Genomic DNA, 25641 nt, shown 5'->3' on the forward strand with positions numbered 1-25641 from the left:
AAAATTGGCAGTTTCTTGGAGTTATAGTAATACCTTCAAATACACCTTATGTTAAAAGACTGGTTTTAAAAATGTTTAAAGGTGGAAATCTGTGACAGGAGAGAATAAAACTTGTCATTTCAGTGTAAGTCTTCTAAAGTGTTTAATTTGTATATGTAAAATTATCAGTATTGACCATTTTCTCATAGAAATTAATAGGAAAATAAATTGGCAGGACGTCCAGATCAAAACTATTTTACAGATATACAGTAGAACTTAGCTATAACATAGCGCTTTTTTCCCTTTCCTGATATGTTGAAAACCAGAGGTCCAAATTCCTTTTCTATCTGAATCTTTGGCTTATTCTAAACCAGTTTGCACTTTAGAACATTTAGATCTGCACACTTTTAGGAACTTTGTGTAGGATTTTCACCCTATAAAGTTTTTGCGGTCGTGTGGTCCACAATCAAAACATTCACCGTGTTGTCTGGCGATCATGCTCAAAACAGATAACAGGTTTTTTTTTTATTTCTGAACACATGACAAGAGGCCAGATAGCAGTGCAGTGCGTGTTGAGAAACTTCAATAAGTGGATATTACTGATTTTTATCTTTCTTTTTTTTTATCAAGCTCCAGCTGTTCTTTTTTTATATTGTTCTTTCGAGGACAGTGTGTTTGTTGATTTAAGGTATTGTTATGCTGAAATCTATCTTATAAGGTATGATTTAATTTGAAACTATCATTTAGTAAAACTGAAACACTGATCTATTTTTCTTCCTAGCTTTCTATTCAGCTGTCACTCTGCTATCTGCGCTGCCTGCCAAGTGACCGAGGTCACTTACCGCTGTACGTAGCTGTTTAGTGCTCTGGAGAAAACTACTGTGATTAAAATATAATAACATCTATATTAGTGTGACAGGTATTCCCTTATAAGGAGAGTGGAGACAGACAGTATACGTTATTAATCGTTTATTTTAGCACTTTGTGAATTTACAAGTTGCTTTTAAACAACACTCATTTAACACAGACAGGGTAACTCACACACATTCACACACTGGGGTGTCGTGAGTGAACTTCTATCTCTGGTGCTTCCCTGTTTTCTGCACAAAAAACACCAATAAATAACCTTGATAAGGCACCGGCGGAAAGCATTAGGTGTTACCTGCAGGTGATGCTCGATCACGGCCCCACTGCAACAATTACACTGGAAGAAAATTTCTGCCTAATTTAAGCTTTGTGGAAACAGTGACTTAGCATTAAGATATATCATATGCTAACTGAATATTACCAGAAGCTTAATGACACTAATGAAAACATAATGGCATCCCAAGCCCAATGTGAGCGCCACAATTACTTTAAACTATGGTAAACATAAAACAAGTCACATATATTGGATTTTATTTTGTTAAATTTGCCAAACCTTTATTTCATTGTGATGTTTCCTGTGATAAAATGATCAATACAGTACAAGTGCCAGTGGCACCAACAGGAGCTCTTCTTTGGCCAGGATTAGCCTGATAACCACAAATCTTCTTCCATGTTTTTAACCTTAAACGCAAAAAACTGTCTGGTATGATACAATGGCAAAAAGACAGCCGAACAAAATGCAAACTGCAAAAAGTTTTACATCGGGTCTGACATCATGCACAAGAGCGCTATAGTCCAGCTATCATACGTTTTTATTGTGACAATGCCAAATCGTCTGTGCTGTCTGGGTGGGAGGAGCTTACTCCATCTCGCCTGTTAGTCATTAGTGTGAGGCAGATAGCCCTCTTCTTTCTGATAGAGTGTTATGTCACTTTGTGGTCCAGCATGAATATGCGGAACGTCTGTAACATAACTCTAATAAATAACTCCTTGTTCCACCACCTACAGTGTAACACTGTTGAAAAACGATACCTTTGATGTGTCATGTGTGTCATTCAATACTTAAAAACTGTAAAAACTGTTGGCAAATGTTTGCAGTCCAAATGGAGAAAAATACTTGGCGCTACCATCAGCGTAAAATAATCACATTGCAATGATGTTAATTATTTTCCTTTAACAGCATGATTAGTAATGCATCCTTAATTGCCATAGACGCTGTTAAGAATGCAGTTCTGCTAATTCAGTAGCGAATTAGTGAAGTGTTTTGCTCATGTCTTGGTTTGACCAGTCAGCACTCCTGGACATAACTTCCCCCAAAACATACAATTTAATTGCTACATTATCAGACAGCTGGATCAGGCATGCAATTATCTCATTCTGGATAAATAACGAGGTTTTATTTTCGTGTTGTAATTGGCAGCAGAGTGAAGGGTCTGGAAGGTGGAGCGGGCATGAGGCTCTATCTCAATCAGACAACCTGTGAAGAGAGAAAGAAAGCGAGATAGTGTATTTTTCTATTGTATATTTTTCGAATGGAGACACAGGGAGTGACAGCCCATCCTTTAGGCTGACAATCAATGTTGATACTTAAACTGAAAGTTTCTTAGTTTTATGTAAGTTACATATAAAGTGATGAAGCAACAAATCTTAATGGTCTTTCCCTGCAATAAATCCTTGGGTATGGAATATTCACTATGTAACACAATTCTTTACTTTAACTTTTACTACACTTCTTTCATGTGTTTAATCGATATGAATGAAAAAAACTACAATCAATTTAATACAGAACATAAAAAGTTTTTACTATTGCTAAAATTACTACCATTACTACTACTACTTATTTTACCATCATAACTTCTGCTGCTAATATTGCTAATATTACTATTGTCTCTACTGCTACAACTAATACTTAAATTAATATAATAGTACTGAAAATATAGCTATTATTTATACTGCTGTTTTTATTACTAACTTCCCAATTACAACTACTATTACATTTGCTGTTTCTACCATTTGTGCTTCTACTATCACTATCACTTCTAGTACTAATACTTAACCATTAGTGTTACTCCTGTTCAGGGCTGAAAGCAGTTTAATGTCACCAAAGGTTGAAGACAATAAACCATGGAGGTGATGGAAAGTCCTGTAAATCTTAGCTAACAGACTGTTAAATGGTTGAATCCCAAATAGAATAAAATGGAAAGCTAGTGTGCAAAGTAGGGTTTGCAATCCCTTGTTCCACACACCATGTAGTGCTCTTCTTCAGGGGGGATTTGGGAGTCAGGCTTGTGTTAGAAGTTAGTTAGCTTTGTAGGTATTTTCAGTGCGCAGGCAAAAGCTCGCATTAACTTGTGGTGATGAAATATTGAAACACAACAGGGACATCTTTGAAAAGCAATTATTAAGAAGACAAAGTGTATATTTCTGGTTGCAAAGAAATAAACCCAGGAAAGTGTGCTGCGGGACCAGCAACCAGGCCAGTGTGTGCTTCTCCTGCTTAGGTTTAGGTGTCAGTACTGTTCATTTGATGCACATCTCTCGCTAGTCTGTCTGTCTTCCTAACATAGCTTAGCAGCACAATTTTTGGTCCTTCTTATCTTGCTTGCTGGACACTGTCTGTGTTCTGTAATAGTGTAATAGTGACAAATGGGATAGGAAACTTTTTTTTTATAAACTTTATAAACTAGTGCATGAATCTATTTATATACGCACATTCTTAGAATAAACTCGTGTCATTACGTACATGACAGAGATAGTGCTACCTTAACTGCCATTTTCCCAAATACTGTACGTATCCTCACTTTTATCAGGTGCCAAATGGATGCCCTTATTTATAGATTTATATTTTCAAATATATTGTAAGAATTATCGTTCATTAAATAACTTTTATTTATGTGTAGTTCATGTCGTGACTTTAGCAATAAAGCCACAGCGCTGTCAAAGGAAGGACCACATCAAGAAAAAGGAGGTGATTTCTAAAATATAGTGCAAAAATGAGGTTAGTGTTAATTAGTTAAAAATGATCATTTAATAATGAGATAGACAAGGTTTAATGTGACAGTCTCTTATTGCCATTTACTGGAAGGTCCCTGAGTGATGCAAATGTCACACATTCATACAGATGCCCGTTCATCGCCCATTTAATTGCTCACAGCTTTTTCATTCACCCCATGCGTGTGTTTGGGCATGTGAAACCTTGCAAGATAATAATAACACTGACACTCAATGTGTGGTGAAACTTGTTTTTTATTTCCAATTATTTAAAAAAACTTGAGCTCTTTTCAATATTAGGGCATGACAGAACGACTGTCGAAATATTATTTGAAAAACATACATCGGTATAACCTGGTAAATTGACAGGAAATGACATTAAAGGAGTGATCTCAGCACTACATGTAGTTTTCAATGAAAAAGGGTACGCTAGGAGATTGTCCAGGGTTCTCTTGGTGTCTCATTTCACACAAACCCTTTACAGAGCTGTAAGCTTGTGTATTACTTGTGCACAAAAATACTCTCCGAGCTGTTTGCTGCTGATGTGTGACAGCAGCTCCCTGAGGCACCACATCCTCAGACAGACATGTCAAGAGTCTGTTCATGTCAAAATGAATAGAAATATCAAACTTCTCTGGATTCTGTTTTTAACATATTAAAATTCCTTCATGTACTGAAAGCAGAGAAAGCCAAGGTGAAAAAAATGGTCAAGTAGATTCACGTAGCATTAACATATGCTATATTATATCATCCACTAGCGATAATCTGCTTTTCCAACATTTTGTGTGTGTGTAGATAAGGGTGCTAGCTTTGTAAAGGATTTCTTTAAGACTTAAGCTTAGAAGGTTTGCATTACATGACAGACGGAGGAACTAGTTAGGAACGCTGCCTCAACAAGCCAGGAGTGGGGTATCTTTAAATGATTGGGTAGGGCCATGTATATAAAAAGGGAAACAACTGTCTGTAGGAGGGCATAATGTATTTCTTTTTCTTTCAGGAAAAATAATTATTCATGACTTTCGATTCTAGATATCTAAACCAAGTTTTATTTCTTAAAACAGTTACCAGCTAAAGGTAAACATATTGTCTATAGCTATGCAGCATGTGCTAGCTAAGCACTACCATGGAAACCAACATAATAATTGTAACTCGAGATCATATAGCAGTTCGTATTTTACCAGTCTACTCCAATTAGCCATAAGACTAACACCTCAGGAAGGTGAATTAAATAAAAAATAAAATAAAATCAGTTAGATGCCAGTACACTGGTGACAGCATCATGACTATCCAAGGCTTAGGTCTATGTAGAACAAAGCCCAGTCCATGTACAGTAGCAGAGAAAAGTTAATGCTGGCTATAATAGAAAGTAACCCAGTACATCAAAGCTTTACTTGTTGACTTGGCATCCAAACTCCCCCAATCTCAATCTGACCAAGCATCCATAAAATGCACTGGAGAAACAAGTACAGCGTATGGAGGCACGCCCATGCAACTTACAGCACCCCAAGAGGTCTCAAGTGGTCAGAGCTTTGGTGGCACAAGGAGAACCTACAAAAAACTGCATATAACGTTTTAAGGTTTTAATGATACAGCTGATTGGTAGTTTACAAATAGTGCAGCAGTAGTGAGCTCTCCCTATCATCCGGAGATCGCAAAGTTCAAATCCCAGATGATGCTGTAGCCTTCCGTAGCTGGGAACCCTAGAGAGACATCTAAGAGGAATGAGTGGCACTCTAGCACTCTTACATCGATCGCATCAAGTGTGTTACGCCGCTCCTGACAGTGCATGAGCAAGCACTTCAAAAAGATGCAATTCGCTGGTGTCATGTGTCTTGGAGGAACCCCTCCCTGGTTGGTAGTAGGAGCCTTGATGGGGGCTATTGGTTAAAATTAAATAATGGGAGTAAATCTAACTTTATTTAAAAATATATATATGGCTGATATAGCAAGGAGACAAGATCTTAGAATGAGTGCAGAATTTTTTTGTATTAAAGTCCACAAAATTCCTAGTTGCTTTTTAGGATGAATAAAAGGTCCTTTTTTATTTTATATTGACTTAAATCATCAATTCATCTTTCTCTAGATCTGTCTGCTAATAGTCTGATAATCTGTTAAAGGGGAGAAACATATTTATACTAACAGGATAAAGCCAAAAACCTGTGGATTTAATTGCTATTCAGAAATTCTATATTCAATCTAAGCGGTGTCTATTGTGATACACCTGATGAATCTGATAATAGTATAAAATAAAGCATACCAGTATTCAAAATCAAAAAGACCACAAAGCTTCAATAGAGTTAAAAATGCATTGAGGTTATTAATCATTAATTTCTCTGGTTTTACCTGCCTTTCTTTTTCTTCTTTCAGCAATATTTCCATGCTGGAGGGAACGGCTTGAAAAAAACCTTCCTGGAGAAAAGTCCTGACTTGAAGTCTCTGAAATATGCGCTTAGCCTTTACACCCAACCCACAGATGCCTTGATCAAAAAATTTATATGCACCCAGATGTCTCAAGGTAAGAAATAATTTTTTGGAAAATAATAAATCTTAGGGATTATGTCAGGGAATATGTGTGTGTGCATGGGGCAAGTCTTTTTTGTCATGAATGTAAGCATAGGAAGGGTTAACTGGTTTTATTCTCATAATAATGTTTATATCGATCATCACTGAAATGGAGATGAGATCTATTGGGCGTAGTCATGCAATAAATGGTGCAATTGAATTGCTGTAAAATCTAAAGAGATGGACGGCTTTAATGGGACAGAATATTGCTAAATCGTGAACACAACACATTCTTGCTGTGGTTTCAATTTTAATCCTAGTGCAGATGGATGGTGATGTTCAATATCATATTTCCCGTCTTGAGGCTGTGGTTTGAAGGAACACCTGTCTACAAGAGGATGCAAAGTGTGTAGCTGTTGTATGTAAAAAAAAAAAAAAAAAAAAAAAACCTTGATAAAAACATGCTTATTGCAAATGAGTGCTTTCATGTTATAAAAGTTATGTATGGAAGAAGAAAGACGGAAGAATATGACTTTGCATTAACTATGATGCAGCATGTGTGGGTGTTTCAGTCTCACCATGGACCTTTGTGTTTAGCTTGTACCTTTTTTGTCCTGTAATCAGGTTCACTCCTTTCACAAGTGATTTTATTTCAGACAAATTAGCAAACTGTGTATAATTCCTTACACATAAAGAGAAGAAATCTGTTAAACCAAAGTGTGTGTAATGGTTGAGGGATGAGTGCTTAGCAGTGATTGGGGATGGTTTCATTAAGCTGGTTGTGTTGATTTAATTATGGCTGTCCCATCATTTTGGATGTTTTTGAGCCTGATTTATGCTTGTCATCAAAGATGTCCTGATTACGGGCTGGTCTTGAACAATAATCCCCCCTCCCTCCCTGAATTATCCTGTTGTGTTCAATCTGTTGTAATCTCTTCAGATCTAGTCACAGTCCTGTCATGGCCACACACGATCATAAAAATTTATGTTCTATAATGATTCAACACCCTGCAGTCAGAGGGACAAATTTAGCCACGTTTGATATTGCAAGTCATTTCCATTTATATGAAATATTTTTAAGGCAATTTTAATTTTTTCCTTCTTTATTCTTAAAAGAAAAATTAACACATGCACAAGTCACCCATAACCAATTTTTGATTTCTAATAGTTAATCTTGCAATAGCAAAGCTTTGATTTCTGAAGCATGACCAAGGACAAAGCGATTCTGTCAAACACGCCCTTATCTCTAATGTTACTATGTCCAGTGAATACTCAAGCTCAAAAATAACCCTTCTTAAGTGTTTTTTTTTTTTCTGAAAATGTACAAGATCTAGTTGCATAAAAATCAACTCTATATAACAAAGATTATATAAAAACATTCTAAGGACTCCAAGAAGAAGAGATAGTTTGTTGTTCTTTAAAATACCTTCACAACATTTGTTAGCACTGCAGAATATTAGAAATCTAGAAATTATTTATAGACTAATGATCATAGATGTGTATCAGCCATCTGCTTCTGTCAATTTTTGTGCAGTTTGGCTAAAGACTTTAGGTAAATTATAGTATTAATGACTATAATCAATCATGACACATTAGCAAAGCTGAGCAAAGCACACAAATCCTTTACTAGAGTAAAAGTATAGCTACCTAAGGTAAAATATTACTCAGGTAAAATTAGATGTCCTGAATTTACAATCCTGCTTGATTAGGAGTACAAAATTACATACGTCAAATGTACTCAAGTATTAAAAGTACAGGGGTTGCATTAGCTCACAGTGGCCTTTAAGTCATAGTACTCTCTTCCTCTTCCTCACACACACTTTCCATACTATGTTGGTTGTCCGCAACTACCTCAACTTTAAATTTCAAATGCCTGCAGTGTGATTAAGCATAGGCATAAGCACATCATGCAATTATGCATAATATTCAGCAGGTGATGATAATACCACCTCATAAATGACACAGCACTGTCATAATGTAATGCCATGCAAAAACGTAGTAGGGTAGAAAGTACAGATATTTTCTACAGGATGTAGTGGAGTAAAAGTAAAGCGTATCATCTAATGAAACTACTTAATTTAATTACAGATATGTAAAAACGACAATTAATTTTCTTTACATTAAATTGTTGACATTTAATTAATTATAGTAAATAAGTACATAGACTTACCTTTCACTTCTGCATATTAGTCATTCCTGTGCTTTATTATTTCATGATGTGTAAGAACAATGCAGGGCCTCCGAGTGGCGCAGTGGTAAACTGCTTGCCCTACATCCGGAGATCGTTGGTTCGGTTCCCGGGTGAGGCTGTAACTTCTCACAGCCAGAGGTCTAAAGCTCAGGCGTTGCCAGTTCCCAAGTGCCAGATGAGAAACGGGAAGGTTTGGGCGTTGGGCTAGCAACCCGCCCCAGAAAAAAAACAACTGCTACGGATACAGCGAAAGTCCTCTACAATGGAGAACTCTTGTTGCCCTATGCACCAATCGGTACTGGTGGCCATAAGGATTAAGAAGCAGAATGCAGTTTTTTTTAGATATATTCAAGGCTTAATATTATATAGAAGAAGTAGTTTTACTCTTGCTCTATCCAATTACAGGACTCTTAAGAAACTGAGATGTTTTTGGTTTAGACATGCTCCAAATGATTTCCTTTGTAGTTGTGACAGTGTAGAAACTGTCTGGTTTTCAGCTCTGTCACTTTTCACCATTGTAATTGGGATGTCTACATGCTGTACCTTACACTGATCTGTGCTCTTTGAACAGCACACAACTAGTGGACCTATTATATCACCCTGTGTGTGGCAAAACAGTAATAGCTGTTAGAGCAAGGAATTGTGGACCAGAAATTCGAGACAAATCATGCCAGACCTCTTGCACTTTCTATATGATTTTATTTATAACAATATTCTAATCAAACCTTGATTTGAGAAAACATTCAGTGGCTCAGGTCGAAAAAAGCCCCTCACACCCCTTTCTATCCCCTGATTAAGGAATTCAACTGCAAATCTTGTTATGTTTGACTGATAGGAACTGAAGTGGTTTTGATTAACTCTAAATTAAAGCTGCTATCCCTGTAGGCTTCTGTCAAAAGATTTTTGGCTAAGAGCAGGGCAGAACATGATAAAGTCTAAAAGAAATACAGGATTGTCAAGACTCAAATTTAATGAAAGGGCATAACACCTTGAAAATAGGGAACACTTATCACAAAACTCAAATACTGTATATACTGTAGACATGAGGTGATATGTGGCTATACTGAGAACTATATTCTGTCACCTCCTGACTCTAAAAGACCACCATTAGCAGTTTGGGTATGAAGGAAATTGAACTCACAACCCCCTGATTAGTAGCCCAAAACCTTATCCACTAAACCAACAGATCCTTTGCAAGTGGAGTGAATGTTGTTTTCCCCTGAATTTGTCCCTAATTTAGTCTTGGGCATTTAACACTTACCAGCTAGCTCTTACTTCCCTGTCATGGCTAATATTTGTTTTCTCCAAGACACCTGAAGACAGACAAAGACATATTTTTAAACTGCTTCTCATGTTGCATCAAGGGTTGGTCATAGATGCCTATTACTTGTGAGTGTCAATGTGATTGACAGGGAAAGACAGTATATACCCCACCCATTTACAAAGCTTGGCCAGTTTTTTTCTCTTTAACATCCAATCTTTGAGAGTCAACTTTTCGAAGATCCCTATTCATCACTACTGAAGTTCTTTTACATTTTTAACTTTACTCAAGTATGACCAAGGTATGCTTGTGTAAAGATCATAGTCTAAGTCTACTTTAAAGATGCTTTTTGACCCATTTCCAGCGATTGTTTCTGAGCAGTTGATAAGTACTCAGTTTTCTAAACTTGCATCACCATCTTCATATAGCTCCATGCTTGAGTTGTCATTTTGGACAAAAGGGTCTTTAAAAAATAATTGGCCACTAATTTCATATAAATTTTTTTTTTGTTTTTATTTGTTTTATTTTTTTGTTTGTTTGTTTGTTTGTTTGTTTGTTTGTTTGTTTTTGCAAAAGTCTGAGCCATGGCTTGCTCCAAGAGTTTCCTCAAACTTTTACAGATCATGATCTACATTGCTCACCACCCAAATATTCAAACATTTTCAATCTATTTCTCCTCATCTAGTACAGGGCTCTAGGAAAATTGAGTGCAGTAAGTAGTTTTTTTTTTTTTTTAATCCAAAGATTTAGCATAGAACTTACACCTCTTTTGAAATCTTTAAATAAGACGTTGATCTAGGTCAACCAAGGAATTGATCAGAAATAGAAAAATCTTTTTATTTAAGGTATTTCACTTCTATTTAGACATGATTGTCTAAATAATATTGTTATCCCAATTTAAATGTGTCATCTGAAACATAAAGCATTGTTTTTTGTCTCTGCTGACTCCAGTTTTGTAAATTTATTCCTCCTCATTTATCTTTATTTATCTCTGCATTTTTTCTAGTAATAGAAGTGTTAATTTAAATCCTACCTCACCAACAAACAGCATTTACAGTATCTTGAATGCCAAATACAAATTACATTCTGACAACATTCTTAAGGTGTCCCACAGGATGCTGTGCTGGGCCCTCTTCTGTTTATTATTTACACACTCATTCTTGCCTCTTTAATTCCCCAACATAGCCTACAAATTTATTTCCATGCTGATGAGTCTCAGAGCTGATTCAATGCTCAGATAAATGCTTTTGAAACACACTCATTATCCAAGAAAAGAGTACCAGAAAACAAATCTGAAAAGGGTTGCACAAAGGGCAGGATATCTAACTGAATTTAAACTGTTCTCAATTCGTCAAAAAATTTCGAGTTTGGGATGGTGATGTAAGACCATCCAGTTATTTTGGTGGATACTAGATAACTAAAAAATGTTACATAGGCCAGGTATTTAATTAGTTAGTAAGTAATTCAGGGCATTTTTCCAGGTTTAGCATTTATTTCTATAACAAGAGAACATCAATCATACACAAATAAGTAAGGAAAAGGTTATGGTTAGCAGTTGTTTTAAAGGGAAGCTATTATGGAAAAATCACCTTTAAGTCATGTTTAGTGGGAATTGCTTGATAATGTCCAGCAAATGGATGTTTTGTGTCTCTGCTTTCTAATTCACTAGGAAAGTGCAAGTGTTAAAGGCAATGAAACAGGATGCTTGGAAATGAGTGAAGCAAAAAGGAAATTAAGCAGCCAGAATGCTGGATCTGAATTGTATTTCAGCAGAACCATTAACAGAAACATTTTGAGGAGCTTTAACAATTATGTTAACTTGTTTAAAAAAAATAGCATACAGTATGTAACCCTTCAACTAAACTAGGGAGATGATACCATCTTTCATCCATCCTTAAATAAAATATACATCAGCCATAACATTATGACAACTCACCTAATATTAAGTAGGTCACCTTTTGCCACCAAAACAATAATGCACTGTGTGTTCCTGACACCTTTCCATTTTTTCTGCTTCCAACACATAGATTTTGAGTGAAAAAGAAATGTTCACTTGCTGCATAATATATACCACCCATTTGCTAGCACCATTGGAATGCAATATTGTAACTGTAGCTACTGTGACAAGGGCCGAATTGTGATGGGTAATGTCAAGCATAAGTGCAACTCCATAACTGCAGATCTTATTCCCGGTCTACAGAGGTCAGAACCTACTAAAAGTGCTCCATGGCTGGCCTATGTAGTCTGATCCAATAGAAGAAGTACTGTAGCTTAAATTTCTGAAAAGGTTACTATAAAAAAGAGTCAAAACACACAGTGCATTACTGTTTTGGTGGCAAAAGGAAAACCTACTCAGTATTTGGCGGGTGGTCATAATATTATGGCTGATAAATTTATACCACATAAGAAAAATAAGGAAATTATTCTCGTGTGGTAAGTCGATGAATTAGAGGATCTTCTTTGATTTCAATATTTAAATCAACAAAATCTTATTTTCCTCCTGTGTCTGCAGATATGTGTCTTTTTCTTTTGTATTTTTTATTAACACTAAAAGCGCCGAGCAGTGGTCATTTGACCGCAATGGGGTAAAAAAAAAAATACTTGACACTCAATCAAATTCCAGGACTCTCCTTTCATGACTTTTCCTAGATCTGTGAGCTTAATCACCCTGTATGCTTACATTTTCAAAATCGCACCAGTAAAAGCCAGTATAAAGCCATTTTGCTCTTATTTACGTGAAATCGCTGACAGCTGCGCGCCGGTCATGCCGTTTCCTGCCTTGTCCAACCTGCGATTCTTATTTTTCTCAGCAGATGGCGCAAGGGATCGCGCATACTATCTATGCGTCATTCAGTGCGTATATGTAACTATCTCAGGTTATATATATATATATGCTTCCGTAAAATATCGACAATTCCCCATTCATTCTGGCGTTGATAATCAGCGATATTTTATAAGGAGATTTAGGGGATTTTGCTTTACTTAATTTTATAACGTTTTGAGAAAATTCATTAGTTTGTTCATTCTGTTTAAATCTTTCGTGAAATTTTCTCTCAAACAATGTAATGACCCCACCTGAGGATATAAAGCTTTATTGTGTTTGAATAAATCAGATCTACCACAGCAGATAATAAACTATGCTATGTCATAACTGAAGCAAACACCACGATTATGCCTCGTTTCATTCAGTGTTGCTAGGCAACGGACCACGTGCCTAATCGACGGGAACGAAGCTGGTGAAGAGTGTTGTCAGCTGTTTGTCAATCAACTATGATACTCGGTTCGTTTCACTGTCACTACAGGTTACATAAAAATATTAGCGACAGTTTGGTGATTTCATTTATATATTTGTCTATTATGGCATGCTATTGATAAGTTAACTCATGTCGAAACGTTATTAAAAGAATTTAGTGCCATGTTTAATTTGCATAGAAAGTGTCGTCTTTCTTAATGCTGTCATGCAAAAGGAGTCAAAAATCGATTTTTGAGCAATCGATGTCAGCTAATTTAGTATCTTCACTGTAGACAGCGCCTTGTAACGTCGGACGTAAAAGGCAGCGACTTAAGAAGACTCCTAAGGGACAGTTCGAGAAATACACTTGTCACTTTACGTAAGATATATCTTAAGAGTTTTCTTAGCTCACAAATAGTGTGCGTTATCAAGAAACCGGGCCTTGGTCTGTATCCACACTCAGTGGTCATGGAGTGGAAAGACTTTGAAGCAGTTTTTTTATTAATCTAAGCTTGAACTTATCAACATTGTTTTGTTCAGATTTCGCTTCAGTGTGTTTCTTAATCTTTCCCCACATTTTTGTGTCAATCAAACACATATTATATATACACTCAACAAAAATATAAACGCAACACCTTTGTTTCTGCTCCGATTTTTCATGAGATGGACTTAAAGATCTAAAATTCATTCCAGATACACAATATTACCATTTCTCTCAAACATTGTTCACAAATCAGTTTAAATGTGTGATAGTGAGCACTTCTGCTTTGCTGAGATAATCCATCCCACCTCACAGGTGTGCCACATCAAGATGCTGATCTGACATCATGAGTAGTGCACAGGTGTACCTTATACTGCCCACAATAAAAGGCCACCCTGGAATGTGCAGTTTTTTGCTTTATTGGGGGTCTGGGGACTCAGAACTGGTCAGTATCTGGTGTGTTTAGCACACAAAAAACTAAAAAGTCCTTTCTGGTAAATCAACTGCATATGTAGTTTATTTACAGTAATTCATAAAAAAAAATTATATACATTGTACAGTACAAAGTAAACACGAGAAAGATTACAAAAACGAAAAGACAAACAGTGTCTACTTTATAAACACCTTAGTATACTATGCGTCGAGATGCTGAAATCCCTTGCATGTTGCCCCTCAATTTTGTGCTTCCATTTCAAGTGGAGAGATATTTCACCGACAGCTTAGAACAAAAGAACTGTAGGTGTGATCACAACCCCCTCTGAACGACCGTGCCATCAATCACTGACCACCTCAGAAGTTCCCTCCAATGTATGCTGATTGTTTTGCAAGTATTTTTGCAAAACTATGGCACTCTCTTGCGAGGTGGTTGGAATGTGTTATTCATATATTTATTCTCTACAAGGGCACTAACTACACAGACCAAACTGTTACCTTCTTGTACTTTTTATAAAAATTCTAAATATAAACAAACAAAATACAGCTTTTTTTTACTCAGAGGTTATTTTTTACAACTGCTTCAGGGGAGGTGTGTGTGTGTACTGTATGTGTGTGTGTGTGTGTGTGCATGCTATTATATATATATATATATATATATATATATATATATATATATATATATATATATATAATAGCATGCATCTTTATACATTTGGAATCTGCATCTACATTTTCTGTTGCATGGATAGAATTAGTTTCAGCTGAAACTCATGATCAATGTTGTTGGGGTACTTATGTAGTGATAATTAGTTTCTGCCAAATCACTAAAACTGTGAGAGGTGGTTGGAAGTTGTTATGTATTTATTTATTCTCTACAAGGGCTCTAACTACACAGACCAAAGTGTTACCTTCTTGTAATGTTATAAAAATTCCAAATATAAACAAACTAAATACACCTTTTTTTCCTCAGAGGTAAACAGAAAAGTGAAGTTGTTCAGCTGTTTAGTGTCACTATGTCATAAACAGTGAAACAACGTGGACTCATCGCTGTGCTTGTTGTAACTGAAAAAACGCTGCAACTGCTTCAAAGTCTTTCCTCTCCATGACCGATAATTTCACGGAAGCGAGTTCAGAACTAAATCGCTGCTCCTGCTCCATCCGAGATGTTCAGAAGCTTCAAATAAAATGAACGAAGTAATGAATTTTCTCCATATGATATAAAATTAAGTAGAGCTTTCCTTTTCATTATAGTACGAAGCCCCCAGATGGACAAAGGAGGAGAAAAAACGGCAGAAAAAAGTAATGCCAAAAACTTTGGGTTGCAAAACATGACTTGTTTTTTTTTCTTCTGCCATTTATTTTCTCTTCCTTTGTCCCATAGAGACTCTAGTACTCTAGAAAAACTACTGTAGTAGGTTTTCCTGAGTTGAATATGAAAAAAAAAATACAGCTGATTATCAACGCGGGAATGAATGGCACATTGTCCAAGTGTGATCTTGGAGCTAAACTATTTGCTCTTGGTGAAAGCGCCATCTAGCGATCATTGTGTGTCAGCAACAGCTTCCCATTTAAAACAATAGGTGGTCAAATGACCGCTGAACCGTGTTATAAGTAGGTGACATTGCCACGGCGCTTTTAGTGTTAACACACTCTGTTTCTCTAAAGCCTAATCTAAACTGTTCTCTTTTAAATTCTTTTAAGCTTCCCTAAAATTGATCGTATAGCTTATACGGCTTACTCTAAAGTCCCTGAACTCACTCTCACCCATTACAAGACATTCGTTTTAGCAGGTGCGCGAAGGTATATTGCTCCCAGAAGACATTTAGTCAATCCAACCTCATGCAAAATTCATAGGAATTCTAATGACTGAGTGATTTAGTTGTACTCCATAGAAATAAAGTTGTAATTAAAGCAACAGATGTTAACCCCACCCTTTAGGCCTACTCTGATTAATCACAACTATACACAGCAGGTGGGTTTTGAGGACTCTTGTAAGTTTTCAGCGTGCATTTATGCTAATTCTGCTGAAGAGATGCATCAGCACCAATATTTTCAAGTTATCGGGAGGAAAAAAATATAAAAATCCATTTTTTAAATATCTTATGTATATTTAGGATAAATGACTATATGACAGACAGAACCTTATGCTAATGTAGTAATCAGGGTTTCTCCTTCTTAACTGTGTTTTTTTCTCCTTGGAACATTTTGACGTATCATATGAAAAACTTTAAAATTAGCTGATGTTCTGAATTAAAGATGAGCAAGCACAACACAAACGGGTAAAGTAAATCACTTTTGATGGCATGGTGGCTTAGTGGTTCACCTTGCACCTTCAGGGTTCAGATTCCATTCCCACCTTGGGTCTGTGTGCATGGAGTTTGCAATTTCTCCCCATGCTTGATGGATTTCCTCCGGGTATTCCGGTTTCCTTCCACAGTCTAAAGACATGCACATGAGGCTAACTGGCTAACTGTTTCCAAATTGCCTGTAGTGTGTAAATAATTGTGTGAATATGGACCCGAAGTCCTACCCCAGACGAAAAAAATGGGTATAAGTGCAATGGATAGTTGTATGACAAAGATGGATGAATGATTCACTTTTGCCACACAGTGAAGCTTTTTTAACTTGAGATACTACAAACTGTAAATATGTACAAACTGTAACCTTTTGTATATATTTATAGATAAAACTGACATCTTTTGAGTAGCATGTCCATTTCCAACAATCTCAATCAGTTATATTAAATTTAAACAGACATTTTCTTGCAATGGTCTGCTATAGGCTTTAGGTTTATTCAAAGGGCAGCTCTGGAAGCCAGATATTTGTTGTTGTTGCTGTTGTTGCTGTTTCAAGCTTGAAGACTGCACACACAGGGTCACATGATGCTATTTGTCCCACACTGTTTTTATTGATATTGCATAACATAGTACTAATTTCTGGGGATGTCCACATGTAATGCTCCAAACAAACACAGAATACACGTGGCCACCATCTTGCATATGCATTTGTAATGCCATGTACTGTATGTCTTCCCAGGCCATGGGCATGGATTCACCCAATTCTAAAAAGCACCATACTACTCCAGCTTTTGCATGTTTGTTAAGAAAGAGTTAAAATGTAGTGAAAGAGTAGTATAGAAATGGATATGTCCTTTGCTGCCTTGTAATCAGTAACCCAGCATGTACTGTATGTACTGTAACAGACAGTCAAGCTCTAATGCACAAGGCAGGATTCAGTTTGTATTCATTAATGGTAATGATTACAGTGCTGCTAATTCTTTAAAACACTTATACATTTAGCTCTGCTAATCTGTCTCAATCTCAGCTGGTCCTTCAGTTAATTTTTGTTCCACGGAGGCTTAGCTGATAACTGCTTACTGATGCTTAAATATCCTGATGGTGGATCGTGACACGTCACATGTCTGAAAACATCAGACCCTTATCCTGCAATAATGGCCGCTCCCTTTTATACAGAACTTGTCTGGTCACTTTGTCCACTTGTGGCTTGAAGGCATGGCGACAACCACAGATTCTACCCCTGTTCCTTTTTTACAGGATGCTGAGGCACAATGTACGTAGGTGCAGTATTCCTGCATTGAACAGGCTGTGTGGACTTAAACTAGCTCTTGAGGGGAGAAAACACCAGGGTTTACACAGATTAATCAAGGAATAAACACAAAACACAAGAGGTGAACACAATAGGGTGACAACCAATAACAGAAACAAAACAAAGGTGCATGTAGAACAAACAACAATCTCAGTCCGCGTAACGGTAGAGGGGTTTTAGAACAGTATTTGTAGTGTAATTTAGATTGCTTCAAGTGCTGCCTTACTGTCTACCACATGCTTCCAGATTGGCTTTAATCTCTGCTGGCAGGCACAGATTTCTTTCTGCTTCTCAAAATGTCCCTCAGGGGTTTGTCCTGGGCTTGCGGATGTTTATTACCTACACCTTCCCGCTCAGTTCCTTTATTTTCCAACAGGGCCTAGATGCTGATGAGCTTCAGATCTACTCCAGTGCTCAAACAAAAGCTTCTTACAAACCTTTTGCTTCTAATAAAGTGGCTACAGAACATCAATGAACAGATGGCTGTTTATTTCCTAAAATGAAATTTAATAAGATGGAGCTCATGCTGGTGAGATCTAAAGCTGTCGATCGTAAAATCTGATATTTATTTAATCACAAATAATGTAATAATTATTTCTATAAATATATTCTGTGAACTATATTTACACTCACCTAAAGGATTATTAGGAACACCATACTAATACGGTGTTTGACCCCCTTTTGCCTTTAGAACTGCCTTAATTCTACGTGGCATTGATTCAACAAGGTGCTGAAACCTTTTTTTTAGAAATGTTGGCCCATATTGATAGGATAGCATCTTGCAGTTGATGGAGATTTGTGGGATGCACATCCAGGGCACGAAGCTCCCGTTCCACCACATCCCAAAGATGCTCTATTGGGTTGAGATCTGGTGACTATGGGGGCCATTTTAGTACATTGAACTCATTGTCATGTTAAAGAAACCAATTTGAAATGATTCGAGCTTTGTGACATGGTGCATTATCCTGCTGGAAGTAGCCATCAGAGGATGAGTACATGGTGGTCATAAAGGGATGGACATGGTCAGAAACAATGCTCAGGTAGCCGTGGCATTTAAACAATGCCCAATTGGCACTAAGGCGCCTAAAATGTGCCAAGAAAACATCCCCCACACCATTACACCACCACCACCAGCCTGCACAGTGGTAACAAGGCATGATGGATCCATGTTCTCTTATTCTGTTTATGCCAAATTCTGACTCTACCATTTGAATGTCTCAACAGAAATCGAGACTTATCAGACCAGGCAACATTTTTCCAGTCAACAGCTTCACAAATGCTTTGCTGCATACCTCGGTTGTAACGAGTGGTTATTTCAGTCAAAGTTGCTCTTCTATCAGGTTGAATCAGTCGGCCCATTCTCCTCTGACCTCTAGCATCAACAAAGCATTTTCGCCCACAGGACTGCGCATACTGGATGTTTTTCACTTTTCACACCATTCTTTGTAAACCCTAGAAATGGTTGTGCGTGAAAATCCCAGTAACTGAGCAGATTGTGAAATACTCAGACGGGCCCGTCTGGCACCAACAACCATGCCACGCTCAAAAGTGCATAAATCACCTTTCTTTTCCATTCTGACATTCAGTTTGGAGTTTAGGAGATTGTCTTGACCAGGACCACACCCCTAAATGCATTGAAGCAACTGCCATGTGATTGGTTGATTAGATAATTGCATTAATGAGAAATTGAACAGGTGTTCCTAATAATCCTTTAGGTGAGTGTATATCTTACTTCTCTTAAATTCCGTCCAGTACTATGGACTGTTTATGTTATTTTTTTAGGCACCTTGTAAATCGCATCAAATCTAAATACACTGAATGTAACAAGCTAGCTTTGTTCTATAATAATAATAATAATAATAATAATAATGATGATTATAATATTATTAACAACAACAACAATAATAATAGTATAATTATTATTATTATTATAGTATCAATAATAAAACAGTGGATGTACTGTATATTGTTAACTCTGGTTTATTTGGTAAAATTATGTTTTTGTTTTGGCGGCATGGTGGTGTAGTGGTTAGCACTGTCTCCTTGTACTGTACCTCTGGGCTTGATTCGCGTCTCTGTGTGCATGGAGTTTGCATGTTCTTCCCGTGTTTGGTGGGTTTTCTTCCACATTCCAAAGATATGCATGTTAGGCTAATTGGCGTTTCCTAATTGCCCGTGGTAGGTGTGTGTGTGCCCTGTGATTGGCACCCTGTCCAGGGTGTACCCCAGCTCGTGCCCTAAGCCTCCTGGGATAGGCTCTAGGTCCCGGCGACTCTGAATGCAGGAAAGAGTGGTATAAAAGATGAGTGAGTGAGTGAATGTTTTTGTAGTTAATATGGTAGTGTTTAACAGCTTAGCCTAATAAATAATAACACTATACTGAAAAATGTGATTTTATGTACTAAATATAGTTAGTTACAATGCTTAAAAGGCAAAGTTTTGTAGGCAATTATGAATTATGATGCATTTATTTATTTGTCCTTAAACGTTAAATATCTGCTTTTAGATTGAATTAAAAGTGAGAATTTTTTTTATTATCAACAAAGTACATTATATAAGTACAAGATACAGTACCTATAATTAGTAGAAGTCTTTTAAAGAGAAAGTTGTGTAAATACTTATTATCATCAGGAATCAGGGATTTCATGCAGAAGTTATGTAAAAAATTAGCCCAAGATAAGTCATTATAAGATAAGTACAGTTTAACCTGTACAACTCAACTGAAAAACAAACTAAAATCTTTATTTATTTTTCTTTCTTATATTTGATTTTATTCCATTTTTATTCTTACCTCCCCCCTGGGATGTGTAGACAAATCCTTATACACACTATAGGTATCATTTAATGACAATAAATAATGGTCCAGAGAATGGCCATGGTCTAGCAGCTCCAGGTTTGACAGACATGAAACCTGTACACTGTATATATAAAATCTGAGCAAAAAATGTTGAGTTGTGGCTAGCACAGACAGTACGGAGCAGTAGCTCTGCTGGGAAGCATTTTTAAAGGAACATATTTCACTGAATTCATATCGGCATAAGCACTCCACAAAGTGAGCACAGAGTTCCCCGAGAGTGCTCAGAGCGAACCTCTGTGTCATTGAAGAAAACAACTGCATTTGCACTCAGTCCACAGATCAGTTCCATTACAGTACTCGTCTATTACTCAGATCATTACTTATATCTGTTTAGAACACAACAACACACTCTAATTTGTGGATTTGTATTCGATTAAGCCACAAATAGAAATAGTTAACCTGTGTAACTGCTTTGTTTTTGTATGTTTAATTGCTAATTCCGGGCTCAGGCACAGGAAAATGTCTTTCTTTTACGGGAAAATTCCTCCACGGTGGATTGAGCAACCAGAATTTTTATTCCATCAGCTCAGACCAGGAATGAACTCAGACACTTGTGTTAACTCGACCTTTATCGATTTATAATGTCTGTCTTACAACCTCATTTCCGTTCGTCTAAGCCACACAGTCTCTGCCCTCAGCCCGGTTCAGTGGGCACCCATCTGCCTGGGCTCATTTGGTTCATATTTACGTACTGTTTTCCCAGCTGTACTTAGAGCAGGACAAAACGATGTCTTTAAATATCTAATAAACTGCTGTTCTGGAATTTCAAACAGAAACCTTGGCTAAAAAATGTCCAAAGTCTTCTTAATATGTCATGACAGCAGGTATTGATTTCTTCTAGAGGAAGAAATGTCGAGCTCGTGTCTCCCATTATACAGAGTTAAACTCCAATGGCACTATAAACGATTCTCCAATAACATCTGACCGTTTGTGAAGACAGGTCACAAAGTAAAGCGAGGCAACTCAAACATGAAAACAAGGATGTTTGCACAATGAGACAACGGCTATTACAATAATATCCTCCAATAAAAAAATTTTGTTTTATCACATTGGATTTGTACGTCATGACGGTTCACATTCATACTTACGAATGACTTTTATCAGACTCTAAGGTGGATGTGTCTGTCCTTTAAAACGGCACTCATGTACACATCAATGCACCTCTTCTAACGTTATCTGGGTAGAAGAAATGTCATATTTTAAACAATAAATGCAATTTTAGCGAATTAAAAATGCATATTTTATAAGTGCATTGCACATATAAATTAATGATTAGTCATAAATCAGACAGCAGAATAGATTCTAAAATAAAGATAATGAAAAGGGTAAAGTTACAGCTTTACCACTACTGTAACTGCTACAAAGTGCTGAAACTGGAGACTCTTTGCAAGACTCCTCCTTATGACTTTTTTAAAATCTGTGTGTAAAGAGAATCTGTACAAGTCTCTGCGAATGAGCTGTTACTATAGAAATGCTGATGGCTGATGTTTTAGATGTAGTATGGCATCTATACTGTACAATCTCATGCATATTCAAAACTTCTCAGGGGGTCGTATGAAAATGTCAGGATTGAACTTTTTTTCTCTTAAGGGGTTTTGTTATGGTTTTACACTCAGTGTAAATCCATTAACACACACACACACACACACACACACACACACAAACACACTCCCTCTCTCTCTCTCTCTCTCTCTCTCTCACACACACACACACACTCCTGCACACACTCTGCCGACATTAATTTCATGAATTGCATGTTTGGCTCTAGAGGATTAACCTCTACTGTAGCTAATATTTATATTCATCTTTTTTTCTGCTGTGTGTGTCAAGCTGTGGGCTCTGTCTGACCTAAACTGGGTAAGTGCTAAAGTTTAAAATGATTAAACTGGCCTAATGCACTGATCTCACTGAGCATAGTGTAAGGTATGTCAGGCGAATATGTCACAGCTACAGTCGGCACGCATTAACCCAAAAAACACCTTATTATAAACAGCAAAGTTTATTAAACACAAGCCTATAGACATTTAATAATATAACCATATACAGTAAAACCTCAGATTGCTGTTTGCAAGGATTCTGCAAGACAAGCAAATATTTTTAATAAATTTTGACTTGGAAAAAGAACAAGTCTTGGTTTATGAGTACCGAGTATTATGTATCACGCATGCGCTTCTTGTTTTGATGCCGAGCGTCACGTGATCACAACTGAGACAACGATTGTACTTGTGCTTCGGATTTGACTTGTGCTTGTTTCAAGCAATGTGTCATTGTAGTGGTCCAGGTTAGAGTTAAGCCTTGGTGAAAATTAGTGCACAAAAATAACATTTACGTTTAAATATAGGCATTTGGCAGATGCTCTTATCCAAAGCAACTTACAAAAAGTGCTTTGAAGTTTCCGTCATTGGATAGATACTTACATCTGCCAACTGTGTTTGCCATCAGTCAAACACAGTTGGCAAGTGGATTTTTTTTTTTTTACCATAGCATATTACCTTTCAGTACCCTGGGTAAGATGCCACTTGCATCCACAAAACCACAGGCATAATGACCGATATAACCACACTACATCATGTTAGCAACATTGGTAAGGAATTTCTTCAAACAAAAACATTGCACAAATCTTCACACCTGCTCTCGCAGCCCTCCGCTACTCTGCACACTTCGACAATAACATTTTCTTTGTGCAATGTACACTTTTGTCTGTCTTTTCTACAAATTATTAGCAATCACTTTTCTATCCAAGTCCAATTGGCAGGAGTGAAGAAATCGGCTGCTGGCACCATCTAGAGAATAACTTGAGATTTAACCACATATGGCAGTGGCATCTTTCCCCAACTTGCCTTTTGCAAAGAAAGAGTAAAACAATAAACACTATATTTCACTTTTCAAAAGGTGATATGAATAGGAATAAAAAAGTTTTATTTAGCGTGCCTGTCAGGTTTGGAATCTCTCAGACAGATATTTTCGGTTTTTGTTTCATCCTTTACCCTAAGTGTGGGATTTGACTGTTGGTAAACAGACGGCTATGTGAAAACATTTCAGATTGCATGATTGTTATTTTTACAAACTGCTTGAGAGTTTGACTTTTTACACTTTTCATAGTTCAAAAAATGACTAATGCTTAATGACAATAACAGTGTGCATCATCCAAGTCCACAACCAGTACCAGTCAACATTTCGTAGACAAGTTTGAATTTATTTTCTACATTCTAGAACAATACTGGATTTTATTTTACAACTATGAACAGCCACAACACATATGACATTACATAATTAAGTAAAAACAACAACAACAGTCTAGTTGCTAGTTTAAGACATAAAGGTCAGCTGTTCCGGAACAGTTCCTACAAGAACAGTATTGACAAGTGCATTTATGAAACCCATCAAGCTCCATGATGAAACTATCTCTTATGAAGACCTTCCCAGGAAGTCAGCAAGACCAAAACGTTACTGTACCTCTGCTGCATGTGAGAAGTTCATTTAGAGTCACCAGCCTCAGAAATCACCAATTAACAACCAGCACCTCAGATTAGAGCCGTTATGAAGCTTTACAGAGCAGAAGTAGCAGATAAACATCTCAATATCAACTGTTCAAATGAGATTCCTGCATATTTTGGATGACTTTTACAGTGTAGAAAGAAATAAAATCAGTTAAGACCATGGAGTTAGAAGAAGTGTCCAAGCTGGTAGTGTATATTCCATTGTGTATATTCTTACATTTATATTTTTAGTGCAATTACCTGTTTTTGTTGTAATGTTAGATTCTATTTACTGTATTGCTGCTGGTTTCTGAGAGTTACCAAACAGATTTCGTGGTATTACTACAATGACAAATAATCTTTATCTTTGATTTAAATAACTAATTTTGAACTTATGTATTAATGAACAACAATTGGGAAAAACAATTAGGGTCATGGTAATGGAAATGCAAAAGATGCAACTACAAATATGTGATATCTCTGTCTGTGACTCCAGTTACTCTTTATTTGTAAAATAACATTAATTAAACATTAAATTCAGCTTTGTAATCAAGTTACTTTTATTATTATTTTTTTTTAAATCACATGTAAATGCATTGGACTGCTGATCGGAAGGTCGCAGGTTCGGACATGAGCACGACTAAGCTGCCACTTCTGGACCCTTGAGCAAGGCCCTGAACTCTCAAATGCTCACATATATGAGTAATGCTTCATCTGTCTCTTGATATCTATACAACTTCCTCTTTTTGTTTTCCCGGATTTCACGTTCATGCAGATGGACACGACATGCATGTACTCAGAAAATGAAACAGGAGTTTTTCTGTGAATAAAATAGAGAACATTCAGACATCATATTTTACTACATTACCAAGAATGCCACACACACACACACAGAGCCTGCACGCACAAACGAAAACACTTATCTGTCGGGATTTATTTTTACTTTTTTTTAAAGGTAAAGTGCAGTTAATTTGTTTTATTTTTACCTAATATTTTGTATTAATTATTTTTATGTATTTATTTTTGGGGTCTGTGGAACTAATAATTCCTGAACAAATTGTGCTTGTAATCCAAGGTTCCACTGTACTTTGGTCCTATAGTCTCAGCGATCACGTATAAACACAACATAGAAACCTTCACTTCTCACAGGGAGGAATAAATAACAGCACCAAACAATAAATAATCACCAGAATCACGAATATTTCCAGAATGTCCCTTAAGGTTGCTGGTTACATCATCAGTCTGGATTTATTTCCTTTTGGCACGCAGTTCGGTCTTTTCCTCCATATGTGATTGTCATTTTGATAAATTAGTCTGCGCTGTTCTCCTGTGATCGTCTGTAATAAGTACAGCTTGTTTGGAGGATTATGAATATAAACAAGGCCATCTATTACAGCAAAGAAAACCAGCGCATGCATGCAGGACTGGTTCCTTCCAGCATCGAAAGCCTTTTTCCCTGAACCCAAATACACCAGGTGCACAAGGACGTTCTTACTGTTAGTCCTTTTAAAGAGTCAGACCCAGCAGATGGAGTTAAAGTCACATTCGTCACCAGGAGCTTCTTTATCGCCGCTGACAGCTTAGTGTAGTACAGTAGATGAACATCAGGCTTCAGTCTCCAGGTTGTTTATCAAATCATCTTTAACGGGATTCAGGTCAGACTCTAACCATGAAAAAGCAGGTGAAATCCCGTCCTCCGCTATCAGATTTTATTCCAACCACGTACAGTAGGAGATACAACCCCAGCTCCATTTATTTAT

The 25641-nt window shown here is 36.8% G+C and overlaps 1 protein-coding gene across 1 annotated transcript in view; it reads left to right on the plus strand.

The window, feature by feature from the left end:
- The window catches only part of LOC128528030 (protein unc-13 homolog C-like), a 208775-nt gene that overhangs the window by 172172 nt on the left and 10962 nt on the right, over positions 1–25641 (plus strand). Inside the window, exon 30 of the mRNA XM_053500754.1 lies at positions 6205–6352. Within this exon, the coding sequence (XP_053356729.1) occupies positions 6205–6352 (148 nt within the window). The remainder of the gene's footprint in view (positions 1–6204; positions 6353–25641) is intronic.

Source organism: Clarias gariepinus, chromosome 7 (assembly GCF_024256425.1).
Source record: "Clarias gariepinus isolate MV-2021 ecotype Netherlands chromosome 7, CGAR_prim_01v2, whole genome shotgun sequence".
Taxonomy (NCBI): domain Eukaryota; kingdom Metazoa; phylum Chordata; class Actinopteri; order Siluriformes; family Clariidae; genus Clarias; species Clarias gariepinus.